The 19897-nt window shown below is 33.2% G+C and overlaps 1 protein-coding gene across 1 annotated transcript; it reads left to right on the top strand.

The window, feature by feature from the left end:
* Positions 1-1996: 1996 nt before the first annotated feature.
* Positions 1997-16696, top strand: LOC124366826 (myosin light chain kinase, smooth muscle-like; the record flags this gene model as incomplete). Its single annotated transcript, XM_046823428.1, has 5 exons — positions 1997-2146; positions 3665-3864; positions 5273-5425; positions 10746-10869; positions 15928-16696. Coding segments are annotated over 5 exons (1140 nt in total), but the record flags the coding sequence as incomplete, so codon positions are not given.
* Between the last annotated feature and the right edge of the window lie 3201 nt (positions 16697-19897).

Here is a 19897-nt window from a genome sequence, read left to right on the forward strand (position 1 = left end):
GTCTGGTAATGACAGATTAACAACTGTACTGTGCTGAGAAAATATGTTAAAATATTCTTGAGGCTGTATGATTGTTTCTTTATTTTCATGTCTTTTTCAATGATACCAAAGACTCGGTCTGGAGGCATGTAAGAATGGAGAACATAAATTGAGGAATACCTTTACCTAGTGCAGCAATTACAGTAAAATCAGATTGATCCTTAATATTTCATTTGTATAAACCAAAAGATTAAAAACAATTTTTTTTTAATCAATAACCAAACTTCAGTTCAGTGAATAGGTAAAGCTACAATATTTACCATTGTTTGTTTTGGTTGTACTGCTTTTGAGTTGATATTAAGTGCACAGGGTTGCCAACATATGAAAGCATAAAATCTAATACTCTTTCAGAGTATACATTTATCTGTTTAATATACAATAATGAGAAAATCTTCATGTAACAAATGACACGGGCATTGGATTATGCCTGTTATGGTACCAACTAATTAGGCAAGTTTTGGAACTGACAAATGGGTGGCTAAGATCGATTCTGGAAATCACTTGAAATTAAAGTTAGTATTTTATGTTTGATAAGGATTTTTTCTGGAATATTCTGACTGTTGCTAAGGATTAGGTTGCTATATATACACAGAGTAATATAAACACAAAAATAAATGTTCTTATTTTGTTTTTCATGTGATCTATATGCACTACCTAACACATCTGTGTATCAAACACATTTCCTAGATAGTTATATGAATTGACATTGCATATATTATCACAACTGCAATTAATTAAGTGTGCCTAATTCAATTTCAATTTTATATAGATAAGGTCAGTTTTTTGGTACTATATGACTGGATTAATAGATTCCTTCAGTTGCCATATTGTTAGTGCTAAAATAGGAGAACTAAGTACAAGTTAACACAATTAGAAATTAATTCACAAGTATTTTGCTCAATTTATGCCTCATCATGACTCCATTTACTATTAATTTACAAAGGCTCTAAGTATTTTGTCCTGAGTAACTAAAGTAGGTAACAACTTTTTATTATAAAATTATCAACAACAGTAACATAAAATAAGGATGAATTAATTTGTATTACACTTTTAGAATATAGTATCAGTCTATATGTCAACTTGTTTCTATATAATATTTGTGTTACATTTAATTTTTCAGAAACATTCAGTTTAATTTACATTTTTTTACATACAGTAACTGTTCTTTTTTTTAATATTGAGTTCATTTTAAATTGATTGCAACTTTGTTTATAAACATTATTAAAATTTCAGTTCTTGTGTTTAGTGCTATTTATTATTATTAATTCTGTTTCAATATTTAATTCAATTTAACCTTTTGTATTAAACTCATTCAGTCCAATAAATCTTAAACAAATTAGGGATCCATTATTAGAAGAAGGAATGTATCTGATCAGTACAATGTTATAATCAAACCAATAACTCTTAGAGGTGTATTAATCTGTTCCAGTTGTGGATTGGTTTCAGCTAACAGTTCCGTTGCAACGGAACACCAATTTACTTTGTTACATATCGACCCGTTGCACATAAGAGGTTTATTTCATTGCATTAAGTGACAAAGTTAAAGGATGCCGTGAGGGTACTAGTAGAAACAACCCACTTCTAACGTTGCATTGGTTGTATTGTCACAATAGTTCCAGTAAAACCTTTTATTTTTTGTTGCTGTTGTTCCGTAACTGAAACAGTTACAGAGCGTTGTGACATAGCATTTCCAATTGCAATGATCCACTCTAAGGACTCTTAAATAACTAGTCTGATAAGTTAACCAATGAGCCAACTCAAGAGCCAGTACACAATATATTAAATCAAATGTTTACATAATATTTTATTCATTATTATGATATTAAGAAATAATAATTTTTATGAGATTTACTTTAATCTTAAGTTAGCCTTTCTCATAATTAGTGAAATTGGTAATTCCTGATCATTTTTATTGAAGGGAACCAAGTTAAAAAGTTGTAGTTCCAAGTGTATTTAATATTTTAGCATATCTGGAGGTGAGCTGTTCGAGCGTGTCGTGGCCGACGACTTCACGTTGACAGAGCGAGATTGTATCCTATTTCTGAGGCAGATTTGTGAGGGAGTGAGCTACATGCACCAGAGTCATGTCGTGCACTTGGACCTCAAGGTGGGCTTTGAAACATAGATGGTGGTACGATTGTATTGATAACAGTACTTGATTTATCTTGATTCATGATTATATCTCTCATGTGTATGATTGTATTCACTAAACATAATCATTCATTAGCAAGACTATCACTGATACAAAATGTAACCACATTTGTTATAAAATGTTACAATTGTATCTTAAAGTATATTTAATAAATTTTCATTTTTGTTGATTTTTTTGTTAAAGTTCCATTTTAAGTATAGTGTGTATATTTTTGTATTAATAGTTTAAATAAAACACTTGTACAACAAAAATCTATTTATATAAAGAATTATTTATCTTATAACTGTATTGTACCAACTTCCACTTGGAAATATGTGATGGGATATTTTAATATCAAAACTGGTTTAAAGTGATATTAATAAACAACTTTTTATTTATAATAGTATTCTACCTTGAAGTCATGGAATTTTAGACATTTGTTCTTAGTCAAATTTATTTCAAGAACAATTTATGAACATGATTTTACACTTTATGATAATACACACAAACATACATACATTTTAATACATTAATCGTTTTTCATTCTTATGCACTAGTATAACTGTTCATAGGCTACCCATTTGTTTCACAGACCATAACAAAACGTACATTATGTAGGTAACATAACAACGAACAAACAAACATTCTAGAATGAGAGGTAAGAGCCAATTTGTACTTTATAAGAACAAAGCTTAGTTTTTGTGAAATTGTTTCAAAATGTTCTCTAAGAAAGGAATTGACCATTAATCATACTAATTTTGTTGGGGTTAAATTAGTATGGTAACAAAAGAGCCAGATATATTAAATTATTATTTTAATATTTTTATCATTACACTTAAAACCGACCATCAGAGAAGTAAATAATAGTTTTATCAAGAGTTAACCAATGAGAAAGAGACCGAGTCACCATTTACAATATCTTTATCTTGTTTGGCTAAGGTTATTGTAACTATTATTTATGTGTTTATGGGTTTTAAGTGTTTCAAGTTAAAACGCATGACCTATGAAAAATGTATAATTTTGTGTATTTAAACCCTTTAATGATCTTCTTATTTCGACCCCTACCAAAGTGGATTTGACTAATTATGATTAATTTCTTTCTTAGAGGACAATTCCTCTATCAATTTCTCGAAAAACTAGGTTGTGTTTTTTATAAGTGCAAATTGGCACTTAATCTCTTTTCTGAACAAGTCAGGAGAATAGGTAAAGGTGAAGGTCTCCCAATACATTGTCATAAAAATATCACGCTTATTGGGATCCAAACAATACCCTGTCAAACTAGACATGACTTTGATAAGTGTTTATATTGATCTCAAATCAACCAGATATCCATGTTCACTATCCAGTTGGCACTATACTTGTATAGTTGAATAGTTTTCGAACAGTAAACGGAACTCATTGCTTTCATTAAAACGTATGTGAATTAAACTAGCCTGATATACAATTTCAGCAAAAAAATATTGGTAAAAATCTGAGTTAATCTTTCTTATTCAGCCAGAGAACATAATGTGCCACACAAGAACATCTCACAGAATCAAAATCATAGACTTTGGCCTGGCCCAGAAGTTAGAATCTGGCACTCCAGTGAGAGTACTATTTGGAACTCCAGAGTTCATCCCTCCAGAAATCATCAACTACGAGCCTATCGGTGTAGAGTCCGATATGTGGTCAGTTGGAGTCATCTGCTACGTATTGTGAGTACTTTTAATAATACCTTATCTTAACACTTTAAAGTTATGTCATCACCCAGCAGGAATCACTTCTGGCTGGTTTAAACCTTCCAGTTGAACCTACCACCACTAGGCACAGCAAAAACCGATATGTTACTTAAATCTGGGCAACCTTATGTATGTCCAAGAGCAGCACATCACTAACCACAAATGTCGAGATTCTGGGGTGCAAGAGTAATTCAATAAGTCTACTGCGGAGATGACTGTTGGAGTTGGTAGGATTCGTTCCCTAAGTATCAGAGGTTCTTACTAACCTCAACAAGGGCGTGCTACCCCTTACCTGCTATGACTGGAGAGGCTGGTTCAGAGCTGGCCTCCCCTTCTTCCGGGGGACATGACTTTGAGATTAGTGCCCTAATTCTTCCTCATGGATTTCAATAGGAGGCGGATTGGAAAATCATATTCCCTAACCTTACCCATCCTGAATATCCTGTCACTCCAGAAGCAGCACTAAGGTTCTTATAGATATAAGTGCAATTTATAAACTTCTTGTCTTACAAAAAAAAAGAAAAAGTTCTGTCACAATTTTGGCATCTAGTCTTAAAAATGTAAGTAAGGATTAACTCGTTTGACAGAGTAAGTTAGTTATGTAATATCCAAAAGGAGAGGTGATTAAACTAACCCATTTTGATTTTAAACTATTTTTTAAACATTATTAAAATATACCACAACATTTTTTTATCAGTGGCATCAATAATAACATAAAAATATAGTGATGTAGAGTACCATATTTAGAAGAGAGAGGAAACAAAACGAAACGTGTGTAACGCTGACAGTGCATTAAAAAGTGGTCCTGTTTTGTTACCACTAATTTTGCTATCTGCCTGAAGAAGAATCTCATTTTTACAATTTTTTACTTCAATAAAAAAATGTTTTTGTTTATTGGCTGAGCATTAGCAGAGCCTATTACTCATGGTGCTCGCAAATTTACATTTTTTCATATGTCTATCTGCATGATATCTCAAGAACAAAGTGATCTGTAGACTTGAAATTGTCAGTAAAGTTTTATTTCTATATATATATAACATCGAGTTCAATGATGGTACCATGTCACTGCATGTGCTTTAGCTAAAAATTAGTAAACATTTTTACAGTAGTCTTATAGGTAACCATGAAAACCATAGAATAAACAAACTTAATACAATCATATGTGACATAGTAACACACGTAGCTATAGATTTGAAATTTGACAAGCCTTAGCAAAGTCTGTTGTGCAACACATAGTGTGGCATACTTTTATTTAGTATAATTTACAGCACCATGGATTTAGCCATAAATTTACTAAATTGAGAAATTATAGTAAAATTTTAGAAATCACCAACTAAATTTTTTACTATTTTGTCAGAAAGTACTATCATCTTTTATGTCCCAGGTTATCTGGCCTCTCACCTTTCATGGGAGACAATGATGCAGAAACGTTTGCCAACATCACGAGAGCCGACTATGACTTTGATGATGAGGCTTTTGATGCCATCTCTCAAGATGCGAAGGACTTCATCAGTGCCCTTTTGATTAAAAGGAAAGAGTATGTATGAAATTACATGTTAATGTTTATTCTCTAACAACTTTATATTTAGAACAGAGTTTCTGTCACAAGTGCTATCTCTTGTATTATGTTATTTTTTATTAGTGCTATTACAGAAGATGCTGTAATTGTTATATAGTGGTGATTAATTTGTTATCAATAAAGATATCAAATCTATATGATTGATTATAGCAAAAGCTTGTATGGCTAATTAATAAATCTGAAATGATTTATACAATTGTGTTGAATTATTTAATGAATTAACTATTCAACATGCAATTGAAAAGTCCTTAATCAGCAGGCCATTGTTGTGTGTTTTGGATATTTACTTCAACAATATTTTTAATTCTGTATATATACTATAAACTATATATAATAATATTAATTTCCAGAAGAATCTGTAGCTAATTATCTTGCATAAAGCCTTTTATTTTATGACAAATATTTTCACTCTAGCCAAATATTTAAAAAGATTTTTTTGTTTTGTTTTTAAAAAAGTGGTAAGATTGTGTCCAAAAACAAAGTATGTGATAATATAATAATATTTTAAAACATTCTAAAATGTATGTGGTTTCATAAATTGTTTAGAGTTACAATATAAATATTTTATGGAAAATTATAATTTTTTTATTTATTTATGAAAATTCCCCAAAAACATTATTTTTACACTACGGATGTCTAAGTTATACCAGAATTTAGAACATAGAACGCACTATAAAATAAAAGTATGTGTCACTAAATCATTATTGCCTAAAATGAACTAAAATAATTACAACATGTAGGTAGCACATTAGCCTCGAGTACAGAGCTATATCTACGAATTACACTATGTCACAGATATTTTTTCATACTATCGAATTATTCATAAAAGACTGACTATGTAGTACTATATATTTCATCAAATAATGACCTTTTTAGTTTAAACAGAACAAAAATGATGGCAAGCGATTGTTTTATTTTTATTCATTGTTTTGTCACCAAGACATCTTATAGATACAGGGAAACAAAATGTACCACAAAAATCAGAAACTGTTTCAAGTTTTAGTGGCATATAAATCACAATGATAGTGTTGACATGTGCACTCTAACATAATCAAAATGGGCATGTGTGAGATCTATATTATTTAAGTAATCACCATTTGTAGGAGGAGTAATTCTAGCAGGTATTTAACATAATTTATCAATGTTGGTACAACCATTTATTATCAATAGCGTTGGATTAATGTAGCATACCAGTTGTTATACTTATACTACTTGTGAAATTCCACTTCTGGCTACTGTTTAGAGTTTTAATACTTGAAAATGTTTAATACTTCAAATATTGTATTTTACCTAGCCCTCCCATTGACAGTGTTAAAAACTGCTTGGTAACTTTTTTTAACAGAGTGCAAGTATATTTAAAAAATTCACAGAAAATGTTGTTTGTAACTTAAACAAAGTTAAATATATATGTATATACGCAGGTGTTCACAAAAGGGTATCACAAACTTCTGTAGCTGATAGTACTCAACAAATCAAACAAAAAATGTCATATAAACTTACCAACAAAGGTAAGTACTGGTACTACCTAGTTAGGTAGTTAGGTTGGTTATTACTTTTTCGAGAAATAATTTGTTTAGCACTAGCCGCCATTTTGTATAAAGAAATTATTATCTCTAAAACTAGCTAAGCTAAAGAAATCAAATTTTCCACATAGGATTAAATAGACATATGGAAAATGTATAAAAATAATTGTGTTATTTTCTTTAATATTAACAAAATTGCATCTGTTGAAAATTTAAAAGAAGTCAGATAACAAAAGCACCAGTATAATTATAAAAATGCACAAGAAACCATCTATTTAGCCATTTTCATACAATTCCAATGGTACCTTATGTTATGAAATCCGTCAACGCATAAGCAAGCATGCTCACTTTATACAAGGTGTGTTCAAAAAGTATCGCAAATTTTGTGTATTTTCAAAAATTATTGATTTATTCGTGAATATCTATTTTGTCCCCTTCAAAGTAATCCCCCTGGGATAGTATACACTTGTGCCAACGTTTTTTCCAATCTTCATAGCACTTCAAAAAATCATTTTTTTGTATCTTGTTCAGCTCCTCCTTCGATGCCGTCTCTATCTCGTCAATCGTGGTGTAGCGTCGTCCTTTCATGGGCCTCTTCAGTTTCGGGAACAAGAAAAAGTCACAGGGGGCCAGATCTGGGGAATACGGTGGCTACGGTATCATTAGTGTGTTGTTTTTGGCCAAGAAGTCGCGTACAAGCAGCGATGTGTGAGCAGGGGCGTTATCGTGGTGCAAAAGCCAATTTTTGTTTTTCCACAAATTCGGGCGTTTCTGGCGGATTGCTTCGCGCAAATTGCACATAAAGTGCAGGTAATATTCCTTATTCACCGTTATACCTTGTGGCAAGAACTCATGTTGCACCACGCCCCTGCAATCGAAGAAAACTGTAAGCAAAACTTTCACATTCAACCGAACTTGGCGTGCTTTTTTCGGTCTAGGTTCGTGCGGCAGTTTCCATTGAGATGATTGAGCTTTGGTTTCCACATCATAACCATAAACCCACGATTCGTCACCAGTTATGACCCTCTGGAGCAAATTCGGGTCGTTCCAGATTCCAACATCTCATTAGCAATGTTCATGATGCTGTTTTTGATCGAAATTGAGCAATTTTGGTACGAATTTTGCGGCGACCCGTCTCATGCCCAAATTATCGATTAAAATCTAATGGCACGAGCCAATCGATATGCCTAGGTCCTCGAAAATCAACGGTGATTCGATGATTGGCCAATACCATTTTCTTCACTTCATCAAATTTTCATCTGTTGTTGAAGTGCTCGGGCATCCAGCACGCTCTTCGTCGTTTACATCTTCTCGCCCTTCTGAAAACATTTTGTACCACCGATAAACGTTGCTTTTGTCCAAAGTAGCTTCTCCGTATGCCACAGTCAACATTCGGAATGCATCTGCGCACTTAATTTCGTTTTTCACACAAAATTTGATACAGGTTCTTTGTTCCATTTTTTTGAATAGGTAAAAATCGAAGACGAACCAAAACAATCAAAGCAGCTATCAACAATTAACTGAACATTCAAAATGGCCGAAATTTTCAACATAAGTGAGAGACATATGTACCAACATAACGCCACAAAAAAATCGAAATTCAAATATACAGAACCCTGCGAAAATTCAAAATTCGCGATACTTTTTGAACACACCTCGTAGGTATGCCTACACCAAGCCCGGACCAACATTTTGTCTGTTGATAGACATCAGCTGTTTTAAATATGTTATTCAATTTTTAAAAGGTAAAACTATTTTGAAATTGTTATTACAATTATTCCAATGGCACTGTTTCCAATGAAATCCATCAACTCATAATCGAGCATGACCACTTTACCGCTCACAGTTTATTGTTGCACCACGCTCGAGAAAATCAATAAAAAGCTTGGTTCATGTGAAACAGTGGTATTCACGAATCATTTTGTCAATTTTGGCAACCAGATCGTCAGTCACAATGCTTGGACGTCCATTCTTCTCTTGATCATGAACATTTGTTCTGCCATTTTTAAACTGAATGCACTACTTCCTGACAGAACTTTCAGTCACTACATTGTTCCCGTACACTTCACACAGTTCCTGATAAATTTATATTGAGTTTGCAGTGCACATTTCAAATTTGAATATTAAAAATATGGGCAGCATTGAGATGTTCCCATTGTCACAGCTGGACTCTGACTGAAATGTCGAGCATGAGCACACCGATATATACACAACTGGCACACACCTGGCAGCTTCAGGTGAAAAAGTTCCTTACTTTCTGAATAGCCTCATATTTAACTTTGTAACATTCAATAAAGTCTCTTACAATAAAAACAACTTTAACCCTCTCCCGGTCACATTAATTTCAGGCGCTCACGGCAGAACGAGACCTATTAATTCGCGGCGGCGCGTTACGGTGAGCGCTCAGCGGCCTATAAAATATTCTACGACATCAGAACCAACAGGCAAAGTGTGAGATGGCCCAAAATCACTGTAAAATAAATTTGGTTCTGTGTAAGTTATTGTGCGAGACCAGGGAGGGGGCACACGGCCGCATGTTTGTCGGCGACAACTAGTCGTCGGCTCGCCAGGCTCAAGGTCAGCAACATCGTTTGACTCACCAGCACTCTCCGAATCACTTTGTTCAGTCAGTAATATATTATCGTCAACATCATTCAAATCACCAACACTTGATGCATCACTAACATCACTAATATCACTATTACTACACACCTCCCGATCAATCTCACTGTTGCGAAGCGAACACCTAAAATCAGCCATATTTACCACTCAACTACTGCCAAAATAATAGATAATAATTCGTTGTAATGGTTTCAATACTAAGAAGTAGGACTCCGTATAGGCTAGAAACTGTAATAGTTCAAATTAATGCCGATGGGAGTCAGCACCAGACGGACACAGTTGGTAATGTAGATCGTGGCGATTTGTGGCGTTTGACCTTCAGTGGCTCGGAACAGTGCGTGGCGATTCATGGCTTGTGACCGGGAGAGGGTTAATATTATCATAACACAACTTACAAAATACTGATTACAAAATACTGATAGCACGTACTCCTAATAGTAGAACATGAGTAACGGCAGACAGAAAGAATGGCCAAGATTTACAAACCAACAACTGTTAGAAGTCTTTAACTCCAGAGATCGCAACTCAAACTCACATGTATATTGCTGTAAACTAGAATGCTTGTGCTATTATTTGATGAAAATTAGTAAACAAACAGATTAGTGCAAGGAATGGATGTCTGAAGGCCCAATATATCTGACTTCTGCCAAGGAAAAATATTAAACTGTGAACAATGAAACTGGTTTTTAAAATATAATATTGTACAAAATAGTTAAAAATTTAATTCTTTCAATTTTCAAGAGTTTAGACACTATTTCCAATAACATCTGCTTATGAACAATACTTCCTGAATAACTACTTAGCGAACAAAGGTTATTTTCAGTGAAATTGTGTTGTTGCCACTATGATTTCAGATTCTCACAAAATATTTACAAACATTGAACAATTTATGTATTTATTTATACTAGATTTAAGAGTGTACACAGCATAAAAACTGTAGTGTAGACGATTATTGATCTATTCATACGCATATTTATAGGTCTTAAGATCTTTTTAACCCATTTAATGGCACTTCTAATTAATGTGACATCAATCTAGAAATATATTGACACCATGCCACAATATGTGTAAAGAGCACTTTTCATGTAAGGAGCATGCCTAATAAATCTCTTGGTTATATTTTTGTGTTGCAGGAAGAGGCTGACTGCTGAGGAGTGCTTGCAGCACAAGTGGCTGACCCAGTGTGATATGACCATGAGCTGTGTTAAACTGAGCACTGACAAACTGAAAAAGTTCATCATCAGGCGAAAGTGGCAGGTATGTACTCATTTAACATTCACAGAGATTGTGAGCAGGGGCAAGAAACTGAGTTTACACTGTCTTCAAATGACTTGTAAATATTATTGAAAGAAAATCTTCACACTAATACGAGGCGTGTTCTTCTGAAAAAACACACGCACACACAGAGTAAGTACCGTTTGAAAAAAAAGACAAGTAAAACAATTTTTTTCAACACAATTTTATTTCTACATGAAAGCCCAAACCTTACGCTATTTTTCGACGTAGTTTCCACTGATGTTCAAACACTTGTCGTAGCGGGTGATCAATTTGTCTATACCCTCTTCGTAGAAGGTTCCCGCCAACGAATCTAGCCATGACTCTTTGGCAGTTTTCACTTCTTCATCAGTTTTAAAGTGTTGGCCACCTAGTTCGCGCTTCATGTGCAGAAACAAGTGGTAGTCAGACGGTGCCAAGTCCGGGCTGTAGGGCGGGCGATCGAACTGCTCCCAACAAAATTGTCAAACCAATGTTTGAGTGTCACCAGCGGTATGGGGCTGAGCATTGTCATGGAGCAACACAAATCCGTTACTGAGCATTCGTCTCCGTTTGTTTTGAATTGCCCGCCTTAGTATTTTTAAGTTTTGCAATACCTTGCCGCATTAATAGTTTCACCCCTTGGGAGAAAATCAATAAGCAAAACACCTTTCCAATCACAAAAGACAGTGCACATGATTTTTTGTGCAGATATTGTTGTCTTGAATTTTTGTTTCTTCAGGGATTGCGTGTGTCGCCACTCCATTGACTGCTGTTTGGATTCCAGTGTGACATGACGGACCCAAGTTTCATCACCTGTCACGATTTTGTTTAAACAATCCTCACCATCACTTCCCAGTCTCTTGGTTTTGTGCACGTCAGTGAGCACCTAAGCGGTCCGTAACAATTTTGTACAAAAGAATGTGTGAAATTTGTTGGAAATCGTCAGATAGCGTTGTCATAGTGAAACATCTGTTTTCTTGGATTTTTTTCGTCAACTGTTCTTACCAGATCATCGGTGACGAGAGAAGGCCTACCGTTTTGATTCTCATCATGCACATTTTTTCGACCGCCATTGAACATTCTAATCCAATTCCTTCACTTATCACGTCTTCCCCCTAAAACCTCTCGAAGTTGACGATAAATTTCAGCCGGTTTCACATTCATTGCATTCAAAAATCTTATTACAGAATGAATCTCATAATCGGCATGATCACTAATTGTGTTAAATGTTTAAAACGTTCAGAGAAAACTGAAATTACAATGTAGAACAACTAAAATGGCGTGAGTCGATAGGCAGTGAACAAGGACGACTAGAGCACATGCACGGACATCAATTGGAGTTCTATGGCAGTAATATAAAGAAACGGTACTTACTTTCTGAACATGCCTCGTATAATGACTCTCATCCAAAAATTGTTGGGAAATGTAAACTTTTGTATAATTTAAAATGAATTTCAAGTATTTACAAAATCCACATGAAATATAATACTCACAATGTATTAATGTTTCTTATGTTTTGTCTTAAAACTGGATTCCTACTATAAATTGCATTACTCAGTTGCCTGGTTAATCACCTTGCTGTAAAAGACAATTTGTAGAAGATACAAAACAATTTTATTTTTATGCTGATTTTTCAACTCTGTACTCTTTTTTATTAAAATTTGTTTAACATTTTCCAAGTAGACAATAAATGCATCTTGTTACTTTAAATATCCAAACCTAAATTGTATTACTATAAAACAGTTTTAGGTTGATTTTATAAGTTAAATACAATACAACAGTGAACTGATTAATGTTTTAGTGCAAAAATAATATTTTCTAAACCAACATTTCATTTTATTTCTTGTACATATTTATTTAAGGTTTAGCAACAACTGGTTTAACAATTAATTATTGGTTAGATTAAAATTTACAATTGCTATTTTGATCATTACATGTGAAGAATTAAAACAGATTAAAATTTATAATTGCTATTTTGATCATTACCTGTGAAGAATTAAAAAAAATCCAGTATAATTACAATTCCTGTGAGAAACTGCTATTTATGAATGCATTAAAATACTTTCAATCTAAAACTGTTGATTAATGTTTTTATTATATTTAAAAACTGTGAATACACATTAATAAAATTCTCTGAAATATGTCCGCATAATACAGGGTGGCGCAGAGAAACGGGAAATTTTGAAATAATCATAATAAACCAATGTATTGTACAGCTTTTTAATGCTTAAAATGTGTTAGGCAAGAGTGGAAATTACATGAGAAATATTGGAAATAACAATAAATCTAAAGTCACTTTTTAAAAATAACATCAGTTAAGTGCTGTCCATTGCGCCTAACACATTCATTCAATCGATTTCGAAAACATCATTGTGCGAAGCAATGTGTTCTCTGGGATGTTAGCGATGTGTTCTTCAATCTGAGTCTTGAGCTCAAGAAGATTTCTTGGCCTAGTCTGGTACACAACGCTCTTTAGATGTCCCAACAGAAAGAAGTCGCATACTGAGAGGTCTGGAGACTATGGAGGCCAAGTGACTTTAGCGTTCCTTGAAATTATGCGCTCCCCAAACAAACGCCTCAGTGCTGCCATTGACAGATTGGCAGTGTGTGAGGTGGCTCCATCCTGTTGAAACCAGGTTTACTGAATATCAATATCTGGAAAAGCATGAAGCCGTGGAGCAAAAAATGTCTTCAGCATATGAATGTACCGTTCAGATGTGACAGTTACAGTGGAACCATTACCATCCTCAAAGAAGTAATTATCCCTCGACAAGACACTGCACACTATACAGTAACTTTAAGGCTGTGTAACGGACGTTGATGAAGTTCACCGAGATTTCTGCAAGCCCAGTAACGCATGTTCTGCTAATTGACATGCCCATTTAAATGAAAGTGGGCCTCATCTGACATCCAAAGATTTTCAAGGAAATTTGCGTCCTCATTGATTTTAGTCAGTAGCTGTTCACAAAATTGTAAGCGTAATTCACCGTCATTTGGTTTTAGAGCTTGAACAATCTGAAGCTTGTAAGGATGAAACTGCAGGCTGTGCAATATTCTTTGCACACTTTGATGCTCAAGTCGCAATGATGAGGCGATTTTTCGTACAGAACGATGCGGACTCCTTTCCACTGTGACTCGCACTGCATCGACATTTTCTGGGGTTCGAACAGTCACTATACACCCAGGAGGTTTTTTCTTTAAGGCCGAACCAGCCTCTTCAAAAACCATGATGATATGGCATGTGAAGAAGGAACTCGCCCGTGGGGAGGAATATCATAATGGTGTCGGAAGACTCGTTGTGCAGCTGTTACACTATCGCCATTTTTGTAATATGCTCTCACGGCAACGGCATGCTCCACACCATTCCACTGCTCCATCTCAACTAAATGACCGTTACTACTTGGCGTCAAGAGTTCCGTCCCCCACTCCTACGAGACTTGCAGGTGTACCAACAACAACTTCAAAATTTCCCTGTTTCTCTGCACCACCCTGTACTGTCTTTTTATATGATACTTAACATATAAAAAGACAAAATAACTAATATATTTTTTATACTTATATTTATCTTCATTACATTTATTTGAGTGATATTATTGTGTTTTTGTTGTGATATTATTAACATTGATTTGTATGTTGTTTTACTTAATAACATTTGTTTGAAGCAGTGTTCACAAGTTTTTGATTGTTTTAATGCTTTTTCGTTTTATTTTTGTTAGCATAAAGCAGTGATGGGTCAATTCCATTATTCTATTGTTAGTAGTTCATTGTTCATTAAAGTCCTCTAAATATTAACTTCAGGTATTGAAAAAAGCTATATTCTATTGGATAAATCCCTCATGTGCAGAGGATTACATATAAATTACTTTTGACACATCTATTATTATCTCACAGACATTACACATTGTTAAATACTAAAGTGCCTTTATTTTATCCTTTTGCTTTCATGTGTGAACTATTCAACTGATTGTACTGAAATTTTATATGGACATTCTTACGGTCTCTGGTAAAAATATAGGCCTATTCTTATTTCAAAAATTCCTCTAGGCTACCCCTCACTGGTCTATAAAGTAGTGTGAAATCCCATCTTGGCTTATAAAGTTGTGAAATATTAATTGAAAGAACCTGTGAAATGTAATCAACTGTTCATAAACATTGTTTTATGACAGCACAACCATACATATTTCATTAATTTAATCATTATTTCCAAATTATTTACATTTATTAAATTCTCTAAAGAGTAATCATTAGTTCTCATGCCGTTTTTAGATTTCAGTAACTAGATAAGTACACCTTAGAAAATGTCCTATAACATAAGATGGTCACAATTTGACTCTGGAGATTTCCTTTGAAGCGGTCGGCTAGATGAAAGTTCACTAGACTGTGCTTTAGAACTAATGTACCAATTCCAGCTCTAAATGTTCTAGAACATAAAAAGGTATTTTTCAGTTTATAAATAAATATGTAAATAAAAATATCCAATATATGTACATTTTAGCAAATATTAAGTATTATATTTAAAAGACAAAGTAGTCTAACCTTAATTGTGTGTATATATATATATATATATATATATATATATATATATATATATATATATATATTCTTGAAAAAGGCAAAATTGACTATGGAACAAAAAATACTAAGATTACTGTATATTAAAATACTGAAATACTGTAAATTAAAATGGTTATAAATATACACTTTTTACACATTCTCTTGATCGTATCAATAAGGCAAACTCAACATTGGTGTTGGAAATATAATTCATTCAAACCAGAAGTGCTCATAAAGATGCAAAACCTATGAAATTGTGTGCAAAGCAACGAATAACTACTAGTATTTATTATAAATTTAAATAAACAATAAAAACATCTTTTTTGAGCCATTTAATTGTGCAAATAACGTAATTTGTAGAATTGAGAACCTTGTTGATTATTGAGAACCTGAACTGATTCATCACTAGCTTTTGAATTATTTAACAGTTTTAATAATACTACATATGTATTAAACCGCTTTGTGTGATCTAATATTGCATGGTTTTGTGTGCTCAACCCGTAGAAAACAGGGAACGCGATACGGGCTCTGGGCCGAATGGCAACGTTGTCTGCCGCCAGTCGCCGCAACTCGAGTGGCTCGACCCCACCCTCTCCCCGCCCGAGCCTGGCCACTTCACGCTTGTCCAGCCTTGGCGAGGAGGAGTCGGATGCTAACAAGACTAACCGCGCGCGCATGTGTAGTGAGCGTAGTGACAGCGGTATCAGTGACTGCAGCTCTATTAACACATGTGCCGCACGTCCACTGCTCGGCAAGAAATACTCCATCTGCGAAGAACCCGAGTGTGACCCCAGTAGTTACAGTAGACCCGGTGTGAACACTAACCGATCGTGTGACGGTGTCAATGGTAAGTTAACTTCTGGTGTTTCTGTCACAGCCAAGATACGATCGACAAGTAGCTTAAGGCCGCGTGCTGAGCCGCCGGCCAAAGCGCCTTCACCCACGCTTCAAAAGGACGCTAAACTCTTCAGCAAAAATGAGAACTTCCAAAAGGCCTTTGCCTTTTGGAAACAGTAACAATCAAATGTACAAACACCTCGTCCGTTGCCAAAGTTATTGTTAATTTGGAAACTGTTCTATTTCGATAGAACAGTTCATGTTTTCTGTTTAGTCTGTTATTGTTTAGTTAACTATTGTTATGCTTATAGCTGAGTAAATATATAGCTTTTAACATCTGTTATCATACTGATAACTTATTTCATATCATTTATTATATTGTGTCCTGTATTGTTACTATTAGTGTCAGTAAATTAAAATTTTATTTAAAAAATTATGAGGAAAGTTTCTTTACTAACCTGTGATTTGCTACTCCTTCCATTGGCACTTTTCTTTCACAAATTAGCTGGTTTGAAATTAGTGTAAGTGACTGATAAAAGTGTGAATGTTAATTCTAGAAGTAGCAGTAGTGTCACTCACAGTCATCACTAATTCAACAACAGACATGCAAGTGTTTCTTTATAATCTATTAGATTTTGTACAAATTATAATAATAATAAATTATGTTTTTAAGAAAATGTTTAAAGCAAATAAAATATGTATAATTTTGTAAACATTCTGTTATGTAACTTAAACAGTGTATTTGAGACCAAGACTGCAAGACTAAGACTTGTTCAAAATTTGTAATGACTTAAAAAATAAATATTTGTCCTAATTTTTAGAGTCACAATATTTTTTCTATTTTGATTGGTGTACAAAAACTTCACACATCTGTTTTTTTGTCAGATAGATAGGTAAGTCATCTAAGAAATATAATCTCTCACAAGTTATTACGGTTTAAGCTAAATAACATTAATAAAATACTACATTTGAAAGACTATATAATATACTGTACTGTATATCAATACTACACTCTCTAAGATTAAGTGACTTTTTGTAAAATGTCCACTCTTAATAAATAAAAAAAGATAAACCCATAAGAAAGCAACAATAAGTACAACACAAAAACACCATAATACCATACAAATTAGCAGGTGTTTACAAACTTAGTTACAGCTCAAAACAATAACTTGACTATGCTATATTATGTTGGTGAGGTGTCAGCTCACTATAGAGAACAATTTGTATGTGGTGAAAAAAGAGGATGATAATCAAAATAATACAAATAAATCAGTACTATTATTCATTCTCTGTAAATGTTGACAAAAATATTTGTAACTAAAAGTTAAGTAATTTATAGTAAGTTAAAAGACTATTGCTTTGAATATTTTCTAAATAACTACTGCATAACAAATATCCAAACTGTTATGGTGTTGATGCTCTCTCGTCATCAGAAAAATTCTGGAGTTCAAGTTACTTGTATTAATCATGTTTATGTTTAACCATTTACTGCTTTATTCGAATTTTATGATCATTATTTGTGTGAGTAATGAGTAAGCAATTACTCTTATAGAAACATTAGATGTGTGATACTAGTAAACATTACTTGTTGGGCGGAGAACTATCTGTGCAGTCTACCTCAACACCCGACAGTTGTTGAGGACTCTAGATTAGTTTGAGAACTGTTACAACTTATGGCCAATAAAGGAAGTCATTAGGAGCCTAAAAGAATCAGTGGTTGCTTGTGCCACACACAGAATTTGGTTGAATTCATAACTTCATATATCTAACGTAGGTATTTAAAAAGATGGATTTACGTCCAATATGGCAGGAGAGAAATACAAGTGGTAGTTCTCCTGGTAGGGAAAAATTGCACTGAATGGGTACAAATAATAACTTAATACCAGTACAGTGCAAGTAATCGTTTGCTCATGACAAGATACATGAAGTAAACTAAACATTTTTAATTTAAAAACCGATCATCTGGAAATACAATTTCGGTCAAACAATACAATTGTGGAAAAATGGTGGCACAAACAAACAGTTACTCTTGATGTATTGAAAGTGTTAATGTGTCTTTATAATTTACTCAAATATTTGTGAATAAATTAAAATCACTAGAAGTCAGATCCAGGCTGTAAGAGGGATGGTCAAAACATCTCATTTGAAATTTTAATTATTTGTCAAGCTCTCTAAACTTGAGCATTGTCATTCTTCATCACAACACCAGATCTGAGAAGACCAGTTGTTATTTTGTATTGCTTTTCTAGTCTTTCAAAAGTTCCACAATAATCTTCAGAAGTGGTGGTCTCACCACATGCCGTGAAATCAATGGCTAAGATCTTCTTAGCATCCCAAAGACTGTTAATAATTGACAAGAGAGGGCCTATCACTACTCTCTTCATTATGTTTGTTCTTCCACTGAAAACAATGTAAACAGTCATAATGCTCCATAAAAATCTTATAAAACACAATGCTCTCAACTTCTGATGGGATCTCTTGTGATTGCATCCATGATTTTGATGTTTTGAAAAACAACTCTGCATTACTACAATCTATAAATTATTGTCAAAAGATCCAACAGATGGAAATTCCTTCAGAGGGTGAATCAAAGCTGGAAACGATGGGTCATCCATAGGTTTTTTTATTTTCAAGAATTCATAGTGTTAAATTGTTTACATTGATGATTGTCTGCAACCTCTAACTAAATTATTAGAGTAGAAGATACTTCATTTACAAACTATCTGAAATACCTCAGCCAACGGTTGGCAACAATTGATGTGGAATACACCAATAATTCTCATGAAGATGGAATAAGGCTGTTAAAACATTTTCTAAAATTAAGATCTAAAATGCAAAACTTTGTACTTACTTTCTATTTGTTCTAATAATATTTAACATTGTTGTTTTCTGTTTAGTTAAAAATTTACAAAAATTGATTTATTTGTTTTTGAAACTGACAACTCTTATATAGATAAGTTTAGACACCATATTCTTAATGCATTAATTGTTTTATCAAATACCAGAGACCTGTTATATAAAGTATTTTATTTCTGATTTTTATCTTCAGTTTTCCGCTATGTGAAGCTATCCATACACTCAAAATAGGAAATGAGATACCTAGAAACCTTCTGATACATTTAAATTTTACAGATTTGTAAACTGTATAAATGAGTTTCAATCATCAGTCTCCATTTAATTTTAATGAATTTGTAGTAGAATATTGAAATTTTTATACTTAATTAACTGTTTACAAAGATCCATTTACATCCACAAAACATTTTAATACATAATAATCATGGTTTTGCAAATTATATTTTATTTATTTGTAATATATGCAATATTAAACAATATGTACTCTGTATTAACTTGGTTACTTATTTTAAATTTTGGGTAATAATCATATTATTTTAATATCACGAGTATTTAAATACACATTTTCCAATATTAATTTTATTCTTGCAAGGTCTTTCAGAATCAATGATTCCATCTTTAGGCAACTTCATAAATGAATAAATATTTATATTTTTCTAAATAATCGACATCAAAATAACATACTGTAAAGGAATATAATATTTTTTTATATTTTATTACATATATATATATATATATATATATATATATATGTGTGTGTGTGTGTGTGTGTGTGTGTGTGTGT

The sequence above is a fragment of the Homalodisca vitripennis genome, chromosome 1 (assembly GCF_021130785.1).
Source record: "Homalodisca vitripennis isolate AUS2020 chromosome 1, UT_GWSS_2.1, whole genome shotgun sequence".
NCBI classification, from domain to species: Eukaryota; Metazoa; Arthropoda; class Insecta; order Hemiptera; family Cicadellidae; genus Homalodisca; species Homalodisca vitripennis.